This window comes from Galeopterus variegatus, unplaced genomic scaffold, assembly GCF_000696425.1.
Source record: "Galeopterus variegatus unplaced genomic scaffold, G_variegatus-3.0.2 Scaffold934, whole genome shotgun sequence".
Lineage (NCBI taxonomy): Eukaryota > Metazoa > Chordata > Mammalia > Dermoptera > Cynocephalidae > Galeopterus > Galeopterus variegatus.
This window is the reverse complement of record NW_007727045.1, coordinates 438677-456898: the sequence shown is the minus strand read 5'-3', so window position 1 is coordinate 456898 and position 18222 is coordinate 438677. Positions and strand designations below refer to the sequence as shown.

At 45.9% G+C, this 18222-nt stretch overlaps 1 protein-coding gene across 1 annotated transcript; it reads right to left on the bottom strand.

The window, feature by feature from the left end:
• Positions 1 to 1680: 1680 nt before the first annotated feature.
• Positions 1681 to 13680, bottom strand: KIAA1024 (KIAA1024 ortholog). The gene is made up of 3 exons (XM_008573563.1): positions 11380 to 13680; positions 6856 to 7110; positions 1681 to 1997 (listed from the first exon to the last, which is right to left on the bottom strand). Exons 1-3 carry the CDS (start codon positions 13678 to 13680, stop codon positions 1800 to 1802), a joined length of 2754 nt encoding a protein of 917 aa, XP_008571785.1. The 3' UTR covers positions 1681 to 1799.
• Between the last annotated feature and the right edge of the window lie 4542 nt (positions 13681 to 18222).

Below are 18222 nucleotides of genomic sequence, written 5' to 3'. Positions count from 1 at the left end.
TTAAAGTGCCCAACCCAAAACAGAGCACCAAAAGACTAAAATTCTGGCAATAGACAGTAATATGTATGTGTGTGTGTGTGTATATATATATATATATATCTTTTTTTTTTTTCATTTTCAATGATAAATCCTCAGTTTTCCATACTAAGGCTAATGTTTCAGTCACCGAATTGAAAATCCATACACAAACATAATATAAATAGATAACATGAAGACCTCTAAAAGTTCACTACAGGAGAAAGCATTCATCCCTCATTTGTTAACATCATAAAATTTACTGACTGCCCCTTACTAGTGAACCATAGAATTAGACATAGCAAGCTAAGCAATATTTGGAATTTTTTTAGGATGAATGCTGGACCACTATTGCTTTAAAAATTGAGGTGCTTCTCAAACTTCTCTTGCAGGAATCCAGAGTGATTATTCTTACTACCAAAATTTATTTATAACCGATCTTGTTATCAAAAGAATTTAAGGTAGCTAGTTTCTGTCAGTCACTTCTTCTTTAACCTGTAACAAAACATTAGAATCAGATGCTGATAAGGATTCTTTCTGTCCAATTATTACCAAAGCACCATTCAGCAGGTGGAAACTGATATCAAATTCTGATGAAATTACAACAGCTTCTTGTACACTAGAGAAACCTTGCTCTCGAGTTATTTAACAGAGAAGACAAAAACAAAAATTAGGTATTTAGATAGACATATAGATAGATAAACGGTTAAATAGATAATATTTTTTGCACTGCTGACAAGTATTCAAAACTCTGGAGTAGGTGTTGGGGTAGTTGAGAAGACCTCGGTGCCTTTATCATATTATTGAACAAGCTTTCAAGATCTTTTTTAAAGCCATGGAGAATGGCTGACATTAGTGGTGTACGGAAACCATGGTTTAGTTAGAATGTCTAAGTTTAGACGTTGTCTCTAATCTTCAAGGCACAAGGACAAGTTCCAAACTCTTCAACTCATATGTGAGAAGCAGAGCATCTGGTATGACCAGGAGATACAAAATCAAAGAGTGGAGCCACACACCAAAGTGAGAATGGGAGATCCTTTGGAGTGGCCATGATTTTTGAATATTGACTTTGCATTGTTAGTAAGGAGCTCTCCCACACCTTGGCATGGGGACAGGAAGGTCTCCTGGTCTGAATACCTTAGTCCATTACGCAGAGAGAGCACACTTCATGCCAGAATGTTTCCATGAAGACCTGCAATGATGCAGACATTCTGTCACAATAATGACAAAAGGGCAAGAACAAGTCAGTAGCCCTTGGTAAAAGTCAGCAGAGAAGTAACATTCTGTACAGACACCTGCCCTGCTCCTTCACCAGCAACTGTCTAAGAGCATGAAGGAAAAGAGGACCCGTGCTCTTTTCTTTCCATCTTGCTATTTCCTGTAGCTTCCCCCCAAAGAGGCATGCATTAGATGTCTTCTGTATGACTTATTCCCAGCCATGAAACTTCACCAAAATGGAAAGAATCCAATTCATCTTCCTTTTTTTTTTTTTTTTTTTGCTTGAAATATTCAATTTGTATTTACTGGTAGTCCATTACATTCTTTTGGTAGTAAAAGATATTGCACTTCTAAAAATGCATCAGAGTGTAATTAAGCCAAAGCTAATAGGTAGGTAGATGTCTCTTTACAATGTGTACTTTCTGAAGACCACCTTCAGCAGCGGCAGAAAAGCCTCCACGATTTCATCTCTATTTCAACAAACTGTTGCCACACTGCACAAGATTTTAAAATACAGAGGAAGACCGTGGTAGTCATACGCTATATGCAGTGTGGTGTCTGTAGGCTCACGACTTCATTGTGCAGATGGGAACGACAATGACCAGGATGACCGTGCACGCAGCGGCGGCGATCAGAGCAGCTATCTTGCAGACCTTGGCTCGTCTGAATTCAGCTTCTTTACGTTTTAGTAACGAATCATAGCCTGGAGTATAAATATCTTCCATCCAATATTCTAAGTTGTTTGGGTTTAAAGATTCTTGTGTCTAAAAGTGAAGAGAAGATGTTAGAAATATGGTGACTACCTGAAACCAGGTCAAAGACGTTCGTTCTGACAGTCGTTACTCCTGAAGCATTAAAAGCTGTCTGCAGCGGGTAGTTAGAGAGGACTGTGTTGCAGGACACTGTCCCACCAGCTCAGTGCCTGAAACAGGCTCCCAAGGACTCACCCCACACATCAAAGACTGCGTGGGTGCCACCCTTTCTACAACTGTCATGCTGTTTTTGAGACAGGGACACCCAAGGGTCTTCTATCTATACGCAAGCTGAATGAGGCTGTGACAAATGATTTACTAAATGTCAAGGGCATACAAGCAAGAACAGGCAGCCCCACTGCAAGGGAAGCAAGGAAAGTCGCTGGAAAATATTCTCTGCCAACAGGCTCTCAGAACACACCTGACTGAGCCAGGCCATCGTATCATTCTGTGTCGGTTCTCGTTTCTCGGAAAAGCTTCTACTGAAAACCAAAAGCACCTCCAAGACAAGCGGTTCACACAAACCAAAGAATGTTTCAGTCTCAAACCTTTGAGCAGATTGGGCCACTGCTCAAAGTCAAGGTCTACAGGTCTGTGCCAGACCGTCCCACCCCAGGCCTGCCTTGGTGATGAATCCAGACTTGGTGCAGCTTCCCCAAAGACAGAGCCCTCCCAGACACCTATTTCCTGGTCTCCCTAAGATTAATAAACTGTCTGCAGGAGAAATCTCATATTTAACCTGCATTGCCCACGAATCCCATTCTGCATTGACAGTTATAATCTATTTCCATGGAGAAATGCAGTGTTCTCATTTTATGTCAAGCATTTAATAATGTAAGTCTCACATAAAAGCAACGATTCATTGCATTTCCAAGTGGGGTCACCTAAATCTTTGAAACACAAATACAATATCCCTTTTGAAGATTTTCTTGGATTGTTTAATGTTCATAAATAGGGGCACATTAAAATTCACACACATGCGCGTGCGCACACACACAGAGGATCAAAAAACAAACCCATCAAGACTTAGAAAAACTCAGTTGTACCATGGTGTTGGTGGAATATTGATGATTCTAATGCATGCTGTTAATTCTTTGCCATCTTCCAGATCCATTCTCGGCTCTTTGCACCTTGCTCTGTGCTACCAGGAGACTGACCCACAGAGACACATTATGGGGGCTCCCCTGCCTTCCAGCTCCCAGGTGGGTTCAGTCAGTTGGGACAGAAGGAGAGAGAGATTGAGGCATTTATTCCTCCAGCTCCCTCCCTGCTCCAGCTCCCAGAGCTGTGGGTCTCAGTGGGTTTCAGAAACAGCTTCCTTGTCATGGCCCGTAAGAGGCAGGGATGGCAACAGCATCTCACAGTGCTGGCTCCTGGGTGCTTTACCAACTCTTGATGGTGTGCTAAACCCTGCTCACACCATCGTAAACAGTCCCCTCCTTGCACTGTGCAATCCCCGGGCTCCATTACTCTCTCTTTGCCAGCAATCTTCTAGTACAAGCGACCACAGACTATGGCCCCAGGCCAGATCTGACCTGCCTTCTGTCTTTGTACAGTCCTCAAACTAAGAATGGCTTTCCATTTTTAAAATGGTTGGAAAAAAATCAAAAGAAGAATAATATTTTGCATCATATGAAAAATTCGTGAAATGCAAATCTTGGTGTCCAAAAATAAAATTTTATTGGAACATTGCCACGCCCATTTGTTTACAACTTATCTATAGCGCTTTCCAGCTACAGGGGCAGAGTTGAGTAGTGACAGGCACTGTAAGACCCACAAGGCCTGCAATATTTACTATTTGGCCCTTTACAGAAAGTTCTGACCCCTGTTCTAGTACATTCCATACATCATACACTGGAAAGAAGATGGGATTTAGGGGTCTCTGAAATTCTCCCACGTCCCCTTCTTTACCGAGGCAACAGTTCAAATACTGTTGTTGAATTTTGTATGTTATCCGGTGGGGTGAAAGGCAGTGCTGGCCACCAAGGACACCCATAATGAAAACCAGGACACTTCCAATGCCAGAAAAGTCATTAAAATGCAAGGTGCTCTGTCCAACCCTTCAGCCTTTGCAAGAAACCCCTGCTACAGTCTCCGCTGCCGTGATCCCAGGAGCCCCTCCCTGAGCTGCCCTGAGCAGTTCTGCTGCCCCAGCTCTGATGCTGGCACATCTCTCCTTATGCCTGAGCCACGACCTCTCACCCGAAGCTCCACCCTCCACAGCCACTTGGGATAGTCTGCTCTCCTCAGCATGAAAGCCTTTCAGCAGTTTAACGGACACTCAAGAAGAGAGAGATGGACCCAGGATGGACATATTTCACTGGAAGGCTGGTCTTCGGTGGTGGGCGATGTGCCCATAAAGGTTGGGTTCAGGAAGAGGGCTGGACCAGCCACCCCCACTGCCCTGGCACCTCAAAGACAGTCTCAGGACACTTCAGTTGAAACCACCTGCTCTTCTTCCCAGTCTTCCCAGGGCTGGCCCAGAAGGTAAACAGTGTGTAAACGACACATCAGATTTTGTGCCATGTTCCCTCCGGCTCAGACAAAAGGAAATTGGCTTCCTTTCATAGCTGTATACACTTTATTATAGGCTGGGATTCAGCCTGTGAAATAAACTATTTTTAATTAGTTTTTTCAATAACTGCAAACTGTAATGGCACCAAGCAGCAGAGAGGTAATACCAAGGTTTCCAGGGACACAGGCGAGCACACAGTTGTTAATTAGGCCTGCCAGACACTGGAAATAATCACAGGGCCTGCGCCCTCAGGTGGGCATCACTGATGGTGAATTGACATCTCAACCCTAAGGGACTGCAAGAAGATTGTCCAGATGCTAAAGCCACCCTGAGACAGTACCTGAGTCTCTGCAAGGCCATAAAAAAGAAGCCAGGTGGTGCCTCTCTGCCTCCACCGAGCTCGTGAGGCTTCCTCTGCTTTGCTGCAGATGCCTTCACAGGCTATTGAACACTCCCTTTCCTCGTATTTCGTGCAGATGGATACACTCTCCTTTGCATTTTTACATCATGTCACCTAAAGCTCTGTAACTCGAATATCTATTTTTATTTTATTTTTTATAATTTTGTCTTTAGGCTTATAAACACTGGCACATTAAAATCGCACCTATCTGTAGGGGTGAAATCTCCCAGCCCGCTTTCCAAACTTTAAGAAGATGTTCTTCAATCTATGACTCATTCAGTTACTCTGCCTCTTCCAAGGTCATCCCGATACTGGTGGAATATTGGTTATTCCGCTGGTTGAGCCCCTCACACCTCCAGTCCTTTCTGACTTGTGGCTCCTCTTGGTGTTCTAATATCCATGGACCAAGGTGTGACACTCCACGGCAAAGCTCCACAGGGGCCCTCCTGGGGCAGAATCAAATCCTTGTCTAGCCTGCTTGACAGCAGAAAAATGACAGGGGAGGAGTGGCCTGAAGGGCAGTGGCATGCAGTGGACAGTGACACATGGGAACATAACATGCATAAGGTAAGGGGGCGAAGAGGGGCAGGGGACGCTCCTGCTGCCACTGCCAACCTCGCTTCCAGGATCTGGCCATAGCCACCCCTTCCCATAATTGCTGTCATTGGGGCACAAGATGAGTAAATGTCATTGCAGTCACTTTTTGTGACATGAAGCTCCACTAAACTCTTACTGACAGAAAAATGAAATGGCCTAGAGATAACAGAAGAGAAAGAACATGAGACTCATGGCAGAATGGCCCAGTATGGATTTAGACTCTTCTGACCTAGGGCAAGTTACCAAGTTTCCCAGGGCCTCAGTTTCCTCCTTCGTAAACTGGAGATGGTCATAACAATTCCTGCCTGGCAGGCCACTCTGCTTGCAAAAGCACCACGAAAAGTTGATTGATTTTAGCATCATTCGCCACTCCCAAATGCCTTCTTTTTTCAGTGCCTGCTTAATACCAGGTATTTTAAACATATTATTTTCATTTATCACAATGATTCTGCAAGTTCATTATTATTATCCCCATTTAACAGGTGAAGAGACTGAAACTCAAGCAAGTCACGCAGCAAAGGAGCCCTGGGTTGGAGCCCAGCATCGCCGCAACCCCGCGGTGTGCCTTCTGAGCCCTCTTCACTTTAGAGTGAGGCCATTTCAGAGGGGCCTTGCCATACTGACCCCACAGGCAGCTCTTGACAACTGTGCTCCAAGTGTGTGGTCATTCTGGGGCATGGTCGTGACTGGCACCCTGGATGCTGTGGCCTTGCTTTCCACAAAGCTCAGCCCACAGATGGGGACAGGGCACCTCCCTCACTCCTGAGGTGATGTGGAGACACAGAGACACTGTGTGAATGGAACTGGGCGGAGCTGCCTACCGAAACAAAAGTGTGGCCACCAGCCCTGCCAGTGGGTGAACAAAAGCATGCCCTCCAGTGACAACTGCATTCACAGAGCTTCCGGGGATGGCTCTTACCTGGGACTGCTCCACATGGAAACATAATCCATAGCTTGGCTCCCACAAATATGTTTATCCCACGTGCTACATATGGAAGGAGAAATCAGCTTGTATTTCATTAAACAGTTTGGCTCAGGTCTTGTGAGCAAATATTAGAATCCGTGCCTTGGTACGGAGTCTCAAATGCATTGTTAGTAAGTCAGATGATCAATAAACAAATCGATAAATCAAGCATTCCCACTGCTAACTGTTTACGAGCAAATAAGCAAAACCACCATCCCCTTGTTAAAAATCTCTTCTGCTCTATGATTTACTAACGTTCAGAATCCCATAGCAGGGACCCAGGGAGTTGAAGGGTGAAGGAGTGGGCTAGTCTAAGCCATCCGTGATTCATTCCTGCACCAGGCAGGCATGGCTGGGCTTCCCCAACCCCACCCTGGGACAGCCTGAGCCTCACCTGCAGGTCCAGGGCTGTCAGCTTGCCCTTGTCGCCCGCATTCCGTGCATACTCCTCGATGGTCCAGGAAGGTTGGCCCCGCTTTACCTCAGCCAACTCGGTCAGCCTCATGTCCGTGTACAGGGGGTTGTTCTTCATGTGGGCCTTGAGGGAGGCAGGGTAGGGGTGAGGGCTGAACACCTGCTCCACCAGGAAGCCGTCTTTGGGCTGCTTGGGCAGTCGGTGCTGCGGGGGGATGTCATACTGCCTGTCTGCCTGCAGAAGGGCACAGAGAAGTCCAGAAAAGCAGCACAGATGCCATTGGATTTCACAATGCAAATGGGCAGCCAGCAGCTTTTTATCACTAGGCCCTGTAGACATCTAGGTAGCAAAATGCAGTTATTTACAAACATACAGAAGGTATATCTGTATTGGGGGAAATTCTCTAGGAAAGCTTATGATTGTAAGAGTACTAATATGAGCTAACATTTCTGTGCCAGGAAGAGGTTATTTAATCTAATCCTTATGCCATCAGTACCATTATGAACCCCCATTGTGCAGGTAGGAAAACAGAGCCTAGAAAGACTCAATAACTGGCCGCAGGGCACACAGCTGGTAAGGGATGGAGCTGGGCTTTCAACCTGATCATCTGGCTTCAGGGAGTCTTTGCTTCACTACTGCATATTAGTGCCCTCTTTCTTTTACAATTTTGTACCTGGTACAGATAAGTAAGAGATGCAGGTCCTTCCCTCAAGGATCCTACTGAAACCACTGATGCCACACTGCTTCTCTAGAAGGAAGAAGCCAAGGCACAAAGCACATGTCGGGAGCTTCTAGTTATTTTCTCAGGTGACAGGAGGGTCCCTTTCAGAGACAACTGCATGGCCTTCAAGGTAAGGGAACAGTCTGGGAACAGTGTGGAGATAGGAAGGTGCCTAACAGCTGTCAATCATTTATGTTCTCGGTTCTTGAGATGCATCCCAGGGGGCCCTGTCCTCAGTGAACCTTCTGATACTTTCTGTTCCTCACTTCAGGCCCTCAGATCTCCACATAGATGTCACTTCCTCCACATAGAAGCACTCCCTTACCCACCAAGACTGTTCAGTGCCCATCTAGGTGACTTCTTGGGACTGTGTACAGACACCTCAGTCAGCATTTGTCTCATTGGACTATAATTATCTGTTTGCCTATCTGTCTCCTCCACTGGACTTCAAGTTCCTTGAAGCCAGGGGATTGTCTTATTCACTTTTTAATCCCCTGCTCCAGCAAAATAGCACTAACAAGTAGAAAAAGCCCCACCAATACTCATCAAAGGGATAGAAACCAAAGGGATATGAAAAACAGAGCAAAAAAAGTTGTGCATGTGTGTAATAGAGAAAAAGAAAAAAGGAAAAAGGTGATTAGAGGTGTGTGTACATAAGTAAGAGAAGAAGAAAGAGTTCAGGTGCCATAAGTGAGAGCTGATGTGTAAGCACATGATGAGCAAATGTTTTGTATATGTGTGAGTGTGTGTATCATACACAAAGACTAGGACTGGAAACACAGGCCTGCCTATCAGCAAACCCAACCCATTGGCTCTTCTTGCCCAAATACAGCATAACATTTAGCTATTCCAAACCATTAAGATTGCTAACACTGACACAGAGAACACAGGATAGACCCTGCCAAACCTAAATAAGGAAATGAGGTTCCCTCTTATTTTCGAACTCATCAAAGCCAAGCATCTTCTAAGAGTCTTTACTGATTTTATTTATCCTGCTCATCACTACTACCCAACTCTCATAGATCTCCTATTGCATGCAGGGCCTGCACCAAGCTGGGGGGAGGGAGAAGATGGCAATGATAATAACTTAATGGGAGCCATTGCAGTCATAACTACAATTAACTAAGGGCTGACTATGTGCCCACTGCTCTGCTCAGTGATAAACATGCATGATCTCATTTCATCTTCTCATTAAGTTTCTGAGGCTATAGCTGTTATTAACCCCATCACACATGTGGAAAGTCAGTTCAGAGAGGTTAAGGCATGGACCCAATGTTGCACAGCTGGTAAGTGGTAGAGCCTTGTTTCCGCTTCTAAGATGGAAAGTTTATTGCTGCTCAATCCTGTTGCTACCACTGAGGGGCTTATGTTCTAACTTGGCAGTCAGTACATATTCATGATAGATATTTTTAATAAAAGTTCATGTCCACTATGTCTGAACAAGGAGTTCTATAGGCTAGAGATCAGAGACCAGCAATAATCCCTAGAAAAGTTTCCAGAGATTTATGAATTAAGAGGCCTTGAAGGGAACATAGGAATTAGATCAGCACAGCAGAGGAGGACCAGACAGTCTTGATGGAGGAATCATGTAAAGAAAGGTTTGACAGTGGAATAGGGCATGGCCATAATAGATGCTCATTTAGTATTTGCTGAATGAGTGATTGAATGAATGAGCATGGCTTTTTGAAGGAAAAACAGGTAGACTCATCAAGGTAGAGCAGGGCCCAGTCAGCCTTCTGATTAGGAAGAAGTAGGTGGAATTCACAGGGCTTTAAAGATCTGGCTGAGAAGTTTGAAACATTTTGCTGAGGCAAAGGGGAACCAAGGAGGAGTTGGGAATAGGAGGCACCACACAAGGACAGAGAGTGGAATTTCAGGAAAGTGAGCACAGCCGGGGTCCATGAGATGAGATGGATGGTGGGGAATGTGCCCCCAAATCCCAGGGGGGATGTGCTAAGACCCTGGACTTGGCAGGGGGAGTTAATTGGAAAGAAAGGCAGAGATACCAGAGACATCACAAAAGATAAATCCACAGGGTCTAGCAGCTAAACTGGACATGAGCAAACCAAAGGGGGAAGTCACAGAGTAGAGCAGCCTCCTCAGGTGAGGGAATTTCTGGATGACCATCTGTCTTTCCCAAAATGGAGATAGTGAGAAGGAACACCGGGTTGAAAGGAACAGAAAAGGTTGGTTTGATTTTAACACATAGGTGAGACATTTAAGAGGAACTAGCCTTCCACAGTCTGAGATATGGGAGCAAAGCTCAGAAGATGGGCTAAGGACGGTGACCACTATGAGGATGATCAGGCCAGAGGTGGTGAGAGCCACCAACCAGGAGAGAAAAATGATGGCACAGGAGGTGACAAAGTGCAGAGGGCTCATCCCAAATATTAGCAACATTTCAAGGTGATCTCACTCAAGCTCGTGACTATTCCTGTTGATTTTCTGAGGCTTTGACATTTTGTAGATTGGAGGTATGGCTAGTTCAGTTTAGCTTGATATTTCTATGGAATTGCCTAACCATTTGAGTCCTCTCCCCAGGGCTCCAGAGACCTGGCCAGACCCTGGCAGCTAAGGGACCTGAGGAAAGGGACTATACCTTGGCAGCTTGTCAGAGCAGTGGCACATAGCATATTCTGGTTCTTCCCCAGCACCACATGCTGTAAGTGGCTACAGGAGGACAGAGTGGCGGCCAGCATGGATACCAGAGGGTTTTGGGGGAATCAGAAAAAAATGACTTCTTTTATTTCCTCCTTACCCCACTTTGGGCCCTAAAAACATCCTTAGAACTCAGTTTTCCAAGATTTCCCTTCTTAGCCCAGTGTGAGAAACTCAGCCTCCTTCCCTGGCTTTGAGTGTCTGCAGCCCACACCACTCTCACTCACTCTCTCTAACAGCCCAGTCCTCAGAGACCTCAGGAGGCTCTTAGGGTCTGTCCAATGACCTTTAGAAGCAGGGAAGGGAAAGGAGACAAGCAACAAACTGAAATTGCATGGGCTTGGCCACAAAGGGGTCCCTGGAGCCCATTTAGAATGAACAGGAGCAGCCACAGGTCCAACTGAAACAAATCACCCTTGCTGTCACGGGTGAGAAAAAGAAAGAATTTGAGTGTGTGTGTGTGTGTGTGTGTGCACTGATTCTACAGCCAAAGAGGTGCAGTCTGCTATAAACATGCAGACACTCAAGCTCACTTAAAATAAACAGCACATACAACTGCATAGGGAAAAAACGAAAAAGGAGTTGCTGTCTTTGTGTAGTAGAGCAACGAATAATTTCCTCATTGATCTTTTCTTACTAATCATCTATCTACCTTACAATGAAAAAGCTTGTACTTTAAAAAAGGAAGACCACACATGCAACGAAGTCATGAAACTAACATATCAGCTAGAACACTTTCAAGTCATTTCCTTCATTTACCTGGCTTGTGTCCTGCTGTTTTGGAAAGGATAGGAAGACATCCTTGGTGATGCCTCCTGCTCTGACACATTCTCCATTCTATGAAAATCTGTTCTCACACCACCTGTCCAATATCCCAGCTGTACTGTCTGCCATCAGCAACATTGCAGCATGTGCCACTGCTAGCTGACTGACAAGCTGGCAGAACAAATAACCTGCCCGTGTTGCCCTCTCTACTCTAATGTGAAAAGCCTCCAAATCTGGAAGGATAACTAGCACATGGAGGCAAGGCCTCTTTCTTGTTCAACGTAATGTTCAAGGCTTTGAAATACACCAGGACTGTGATGAAGCTGGCGCCCGGTTATGCGAACTTAAATTCAAATTACCTCTTTAGATTTCCGATGCCAGTCCTTACTATCTCCCGGGCCTGTGTCTTTTAGCTCCTCCTCATTGAGGCCCACGCGGTTGGTGTACGTGATGGTGCGCCAGTCTCTGGGTGAGTTGGAGATGCTGGCAATTTTGGATTCTGTGGCACTGTTCTCCTCAGTCAGGGATCTAGAGGATGGCCTGGTGAAGAGGCTTTTTTTTAAGGCCTTGACACGCAGGCTTTCGCTGTTGCTTCCACTAGCGTCTGAGCAGCACCAATCGGTGCCGTTCTCTAGCTTGGGCCCATGGGAACCATTGTGTGCATGGAACATCCGGGGAGAGGCACTGTCATCGGACGGAGCCTCGCTCGTCAAGGAGTTCAGATCTATCTGCACACTCACTTTCTCAGGCTGCTGCATTTTCTGATCCAGTTTATTCAGTTTGCCCAAGACCTGGGAGATTTCCTCACGGACACCCGACAGGGATTCGAGCTTCCGTTCAATTTCGCCGATTCTGAGCACCAGTTTGCACACGCTGGTCTTCAACTCTTCTTCCGAGTGGTGGCTGTTTTCAGGCCGGTTGACCTTGTCTCCCTTGCTGTTGGGGACCCCGTTAGTGATCTTAGTTAGATTGTGCTCCGGGGAACTGTCACAGTCCGACTTATGAAGCTGAGACAAGGACCCTGTGCTGTTGTAGCAGGACGACTGTATCACTCCCGTAGAGCCACTGATGCTCATGTCATCCAGAAATCGGAAAATGTCACTGATGTCATCACTGACGATTTCCGAGTCATCATCTGAGTGCTTCATGGCATGCCTGTTGCTGTACTTGCCCTGAGCAGAAGTGCCCAAGTCTTTGCATTTCTTGGGCTCCAGAACATGCTGCTCGGTCTGGGTGCCCACACTGCTCGTGTCTGAGCTGAGCTGCCCACTCGTGCAGCCAATGCTCTTGTCTTTAAACTTTTTGACTGGCTCATGCTTCTCCAGGTCAACAGTGGACGAGATCTCTTTTGCTTTGAGCCCATTTGGTTTTGCCGCATAGCCAACAGGGAGAATTGATTGTTGATCCTTTGGCGGGAGGTAAGCCGAGTGCCTGTCTGGGGCTGGGAAACTGGGGCTCTGGCTGCTGGAATTTGGATAGCGCAGCTTCTCCTCAGATGGATTTCTATTGAAGAAGGACCGTTCAAAGTCAGGGACTTCCTCCGTGTTTAAGCTCCAGCTTTTGGCTGGCCAGGGGGTCTGCTTGCTGGGCCTCCCTGGACAGCGCCTAGAGTCCTGGGTTCCCATCACTGGAGTGGGCCCAAAATACGTAGAGGCCTGGAGGTCATCCAAGCTTTCATGCTTGACCCGCCTTTTGTCAGGAACAGGGGAATAGACTGGATTCAGGTACTGGCTGTTGTAGGGCATCTCAAAGCTGTGATTAAAGAAGGGTGGCTTTGGGGGCTCCTTTCGAACCTGGGGCTCCCCACGGTCACCCTCTGCTTTTTTGGTGGGGCCCATCAGAGTGGGGGACACAGTCATCAGATTGTGGAAATCCTCTTTGAAGATGTTCCTTTTCTGGACACAGGACTGGACCACAAATGGCTCCTCATTGGAAACGAAGGTCTCCTTGATGCCCTGGTTGATGGGCAGGGAGTCCTGGTCTGACATGGACTCATTATCAATGTTCATGGGGAAGTAGGTCCTCTGCATCTCACAGGGCTGGGGGCTGGTAACGGAGTAAGGGGCCAGGGCCTGCAGCCTGTCCAGGGAAGCAGCGCGATTCTTCCCCTCTTTGCTGACACCCAACAAGAAGTTGGGCTCGCAGGCAGGCACAAACTGCTGGCAGTCCTTGCAGTCCATCTTCCGGCACTTGGATGACTGCCTGGTGGGGTAGCCCCGGCTGAAAGGCCTTTCGATCAGCTCACAGTTCAGGGGCTCGCACTCAGCTGCATTGCACATATCGGTGTCTGACCTGCACGACTCAAAGGACGCCTCCTTCTTGCGCACCTTCTGGCGGCCTGTGGGCAGCTTCTCCTTGGCGGCACCCCCATTCATTTGGATCAGGTTGAATATCGTTACAATATCTGCTGCCACCATGATTTTCTTGGATTGCTGGTTATTGACGGTGCATTTCATCTTGTCTTTGAATAATGTGGCTGGAAAATTGGGATCGAGACAAGCCGTGTAAAAGAGCACACTTCTCAGTTTGGCAAGCTGCGACAGATCGAACCGGGCACAGAGTGATTTGCACAGGTCCTGATAGGAAACATTATTTTGCTTGCTGTCCAGTTCCTCCAAGATCTTCACCAAGAACAAGGAAGTCTCCTGACTGGACTCCATGATCCAGAATTTCGAAAGCTCGCTGACTACACTGAAACTTCAAGTCAGTTCTACAGCAACAATATTGAAAAAGAGGGGGAAAAGAGGATTATAAATACCAGTGGAGTTTTAAGTCAAGCTTATTATGAACCACAAAAAGAAATACAAGGAAAAATTTTAATAATTGCAAATGTATTAAGGGCTTTAAAAATATTCATAACACTTAACTTAGAAATTCCCCTCCTGGGAATCTACCTTAAAGAAATAATCAGTAACAACAATTGTACACAAAGATGTTCACTATGATGGTATTTATAATAGTGGAAAAAATAAAACATCTTAAATATCCAAATAATAGGGGGATACATAAATAAAACATGCTATGATATGCAACGGATTTTTACAAACATTAAAATTACATTAATGTACATCCTTATAATAGAATACTATTCATCAGTAAAGAGAAGAACAAACTACTAATACATGCAACAACATGGATGAATCTTAAATGTATTGCACATGAGTGCAAGAAGCCAAGTAAAAGTCTCCCTTCTATAGTATATGGGTCTACTTTAATGACATTCTGGAAAACAGACCAATGGTTGTCAAGGGCTGGATGTGAGAGGTTGGCCTCAAGGGGGCACAGACACATTTTCCAGAATGACAGAACTGTTCTACATCTTGGTTGGGTTGCTGGTTACATGGCTGTATGCATTTGTCTAAACTCATGGAGCTATACACTAAAAAGTTGTGAATTTTACTACATGTAAATGATACCTTAATTTAACGATTATATAATGAAGACTGCTTATAAAAAAAAGAAAACTATGATACAATATTGAGTGAAAAAAATACCAACATAAATTTGTATATGTAATAAGATCTTAATGATATAACATTACATATTTTTATTAACAAAAATGAAAGAAAACAATGCACACTAAAATGTTAATGGTGTGACGTTTAGATTGTAAATACAGATTTTTCTCTGAATTAGTAATCTCTTTCCCCCAATATTTTATTATGCAAATTTTTCCAAACATACAGCAACTTTGAAAGAATTCTGTAGTGAACATTCATGTACCCACCATCTGGATTCTGCCATTAATACTACTAATTTGCTTTATTGTATATCTATCCATCTACTTATCATGAAGCCGTCTTATTTTTTTGATATACTTCAAAGTAAATTCCAGATATCTGTTCACTTCTGCCTAAATACTTCGTCATCCACATCGTTAACCCAAGTTCAATAATTGTTTACATCTTTTCTTTTAATATAAAATTTACATACAATAAAGCGCACAAACCTTAAGTGTGCATCGGCTGAAGTTTTGACAAATATTTATGCCTGTACAGCAACCAAAACCCCTATAAAGACCTAGTATGTTCCCATTGCCCCAGAAAGTTCCCTCATGACCTTTCCTGTTCAACCACTGGTCTTTTTTTTATAGGCTATTTCTATTTTTTTCTTCTTAATTTCCCATCTTTTCTAAACTTCCTACGATGAGCACATGCTATTTTGTAGTCACCAAATAACAGTGAACCTTACTTTGAAAGGGAAAGAAAAAGCTCCATTAACTGATCTGGGATGAGAAAATTAAAGACATCGAGCCAAATGTTTAACAAAATTTCATAGGAGAAGGTAAAGCTCCTCACTGATGCACATAGACGCAGGTTCCAAGACTTACAGAGACACAGCAAATCACACCACGTGTTCACTTCCCCAGTCACATGCAGCTTAGAAAAGGCATCTTAATAATTGACTTATTGATTTTACAGTTAACTCAGACTCGGATCCCCATACCGGCCAGCCACAAAAAAATAAAATTAATTAATTTAATTTAATTAACTCAGTCCACACAAATCCAGCATACTTTCTAGGCGAACAGTGTGTTTTCTTTGGATTACACTTTAGCAGGTGGAGGCAAAGGGTTGTCTCTCCAGCCTGAGGGCAGCCGCTCCCCATGGGTTTCCGTAAACGTTAGCTCTGGTCTCTCCTGTGAATTCTGCAGGGATATGCGGAGACCAGTAGTTTACATTTTTTGGTGTGGAAAAGGAAACCAAGTCTTACACGTTCTGCTCCTACCCAAAATAAGTCACTGGGAACCCACTTCCCATGCAGCGTCCCCGCGCTGCCCTTGCCTTCGAATCTGCCCGAGGAAAGCATTCTTTGTCCAGATGTTCTGGCTTGTTAAAGGTGGGGACAGCCTGTCATGCTTGGATTTCAAGTAAATGAACGGACATAAAATCAGAGCAGAGGACGAATGCATGTAATTCAGGGAACAGCAAAAACAACCCGCGCACATTGTGTTTTATAGTTTTGGGATCACAAAGCACTCTCATAGATACCCTTTTCTTTAATCCTTACAAACAACCCTGTGAGGCCCCTTTCACTTTGACCATTACTCTGGACAGATGAGGAAATGGGCTTGGAGAGCGTAAGGGTCCGGCAGTAACTGAGAGCAACACGATTTATAGCCAGGACTCCAGGCTACACCCGCACTGTGCCCACCACGCACGGCCCAGGAAAGCCTGAGACCTTGCCTCCCTGGGAGGCTCTCTCCACTTTCTATCCTACTGTGCATAGCTAAAGATTTATTAATCCCAGATCAAAAAACTACTTGGGAAACGAAGGCCCAATCTCTCCTAAATGTGAATAAAGGAAATATAAACAAAATGATAAACCTGAATCATTTTTCATCAACACCGAAATTCAGGGATGTGTGGATGGAAATGGGTACGTGGACACTGGTGCATCATATGTGTACGATAGTGTCAACCATACAGATGTTCTGCAATACACCAGTGAGAACCAGAGAGGCGTGGGAGCCAAGAGGCTGGATCAAAATACAGGATTCCAGCTCTACAGCCATCTAACAGGACCCGGCCTGCAGCCTGTAGCCACTGGCCGGTTACCGCGTTTGACCACACAAACCACTGTGCAGGGTAGGAACGGCACCCCCATTTTACAGATAAGGAAACCGAGAAATTGAGAGGGGAAGGAACTGTACAATCCAGAGAGGTGACGTGAGTTTCCCGGGGCCCACTACTGGGTTGGGGCCTAAAGGGACTTCAGCCTGGGTCTTTTGACGCTGTTAAAGGGGAACCAAGCTCAACTTCATGCAGGAGGAGGAAAAGCATCACCACTGCCAAGCGACGGGCACTGTGGACTGACCACCTACTATGTGCCAGAACTGTCCATGGATTGGCAACAGTCCAGAGAGAGAGGCAGTGCCATTCCCCAACCCAGCCAAGTGAAATGAGGAAACCGAGGCTAGGGAAAGTACATGAGAGCGACAGGCACAATCTGAAGCCGCATCGACTTAAATCCACAGCCCCAGGCTCTTTTCTCAGTAACAAATGAACAAGGTAGAAATATCAGCCTGAAATCTCTGGGGCTGAGTAGAGCTGCCATGGACCAGGTATGTGTGTGCACACCCAGACACACTCACACACATAGGCTCACACTCACACAGACTCAGACACATACACAGATGTGCACACACAGACTCATGTTCACAGAGAGACGTACACTCACACAGACCCTCACACAGACCCGCACTCACCCGCAGAGACACTCACCTACACACACTCTCAGCCACACTTCCACATGCCCACAGGTACACACAGTTCACATACACACACACACACACTCCCACACACCCACATTCACACATCTACACACACGCACACATTCACAAACCTGTGTTGACCCCTGCACATGTGCACATGCCCACACCCACGCGTGCACCCGCGCCCTTTCTCTCCTAGGTGTCTCTGAGCTCTGCCCTCAGGGTTTGAACATTCTTAAGCTCCCAGCATATCTTGATGCATATTTTGGGAAAGGCCAAGGGGCCAACAAATCTACCCTCTCCTGTGTTTGGGAGATTGACCTCGAGGACGTGCACATCACCCACTGGCAACCAGCTCCTCATGAACCACAGTGGACACCTGAAGGCGGCAAGCACAGCGACAGAGGCTTCACGGCAACCCCCAGGCTCTGAGAGGTGAATCACAAGGACCGCAGCCCACCTGGCCTCAGAGCTCCGTGCTGAGGAGCAGCCGTTGCCCCACGCAGGGAAGCTGGCATAGCGTCAGGCACCCTGGGGCCCAACCCTGAAGCCCAGGCCTCCCCTGGCCTGTGTCTCCTGCAGACCCCTCTGCATGGAGGCTCCCCAACAGGCTTCCTCAAACAGCCCTTTTACCCCACTCCCTCCCCAATCCCCAGAGTTCACATAAACTGTTCCCTCCCTGGCGTTCAGTGGCCTCTGCCTTTGCTGGGTTATGGCATTTATTACACAGGAGTCCTCAGCCAGGTAAGACTCACCTGAGATGGTTTCAAAACATATTGAGACCTGGCCTCTCCAGCCCTAGTCCAATTAAATCAGAACTCCTGGGAGGGGTCTGGACATCAGGGCTTTGTAAAAGCCACCCGGCATCACTGAAGCATGGACTTTCCGATTGAAGGATTGAGATGCCTCATTTAGAAAGTAGAGGGGCTGGGTTTTGTGAGAGGCAGTGAAGCCTAGTGATTGGGAGGGCAGTGATGGGGCACCCAGA

Bases quoted from the DNA above. Each gene is read 5' to 3' on its own strand.
- KIAA1024 (XM_008573563.1), bottom strand. From the start codon at position 13,680: ATGGAGTCCAGTCAGGAGACTTCCTTGTTCTTGGTGAAGATCTTGGAG. The intron at 7,111-11,379 runs GTAATTTGAATT...GCCCTTCTGCAG, and splicing joins GGCATCGGAAATCTAAAGAG to GCAGACAGGCAGTATGACAT. The intron at 1,998-6,855 runs GTGAGGCTCAGG...CTTCACTTTTAG, and splicing joins TGACAGCCCTGGACCTGCAG to ACACAAGAATCTTTAAACCC.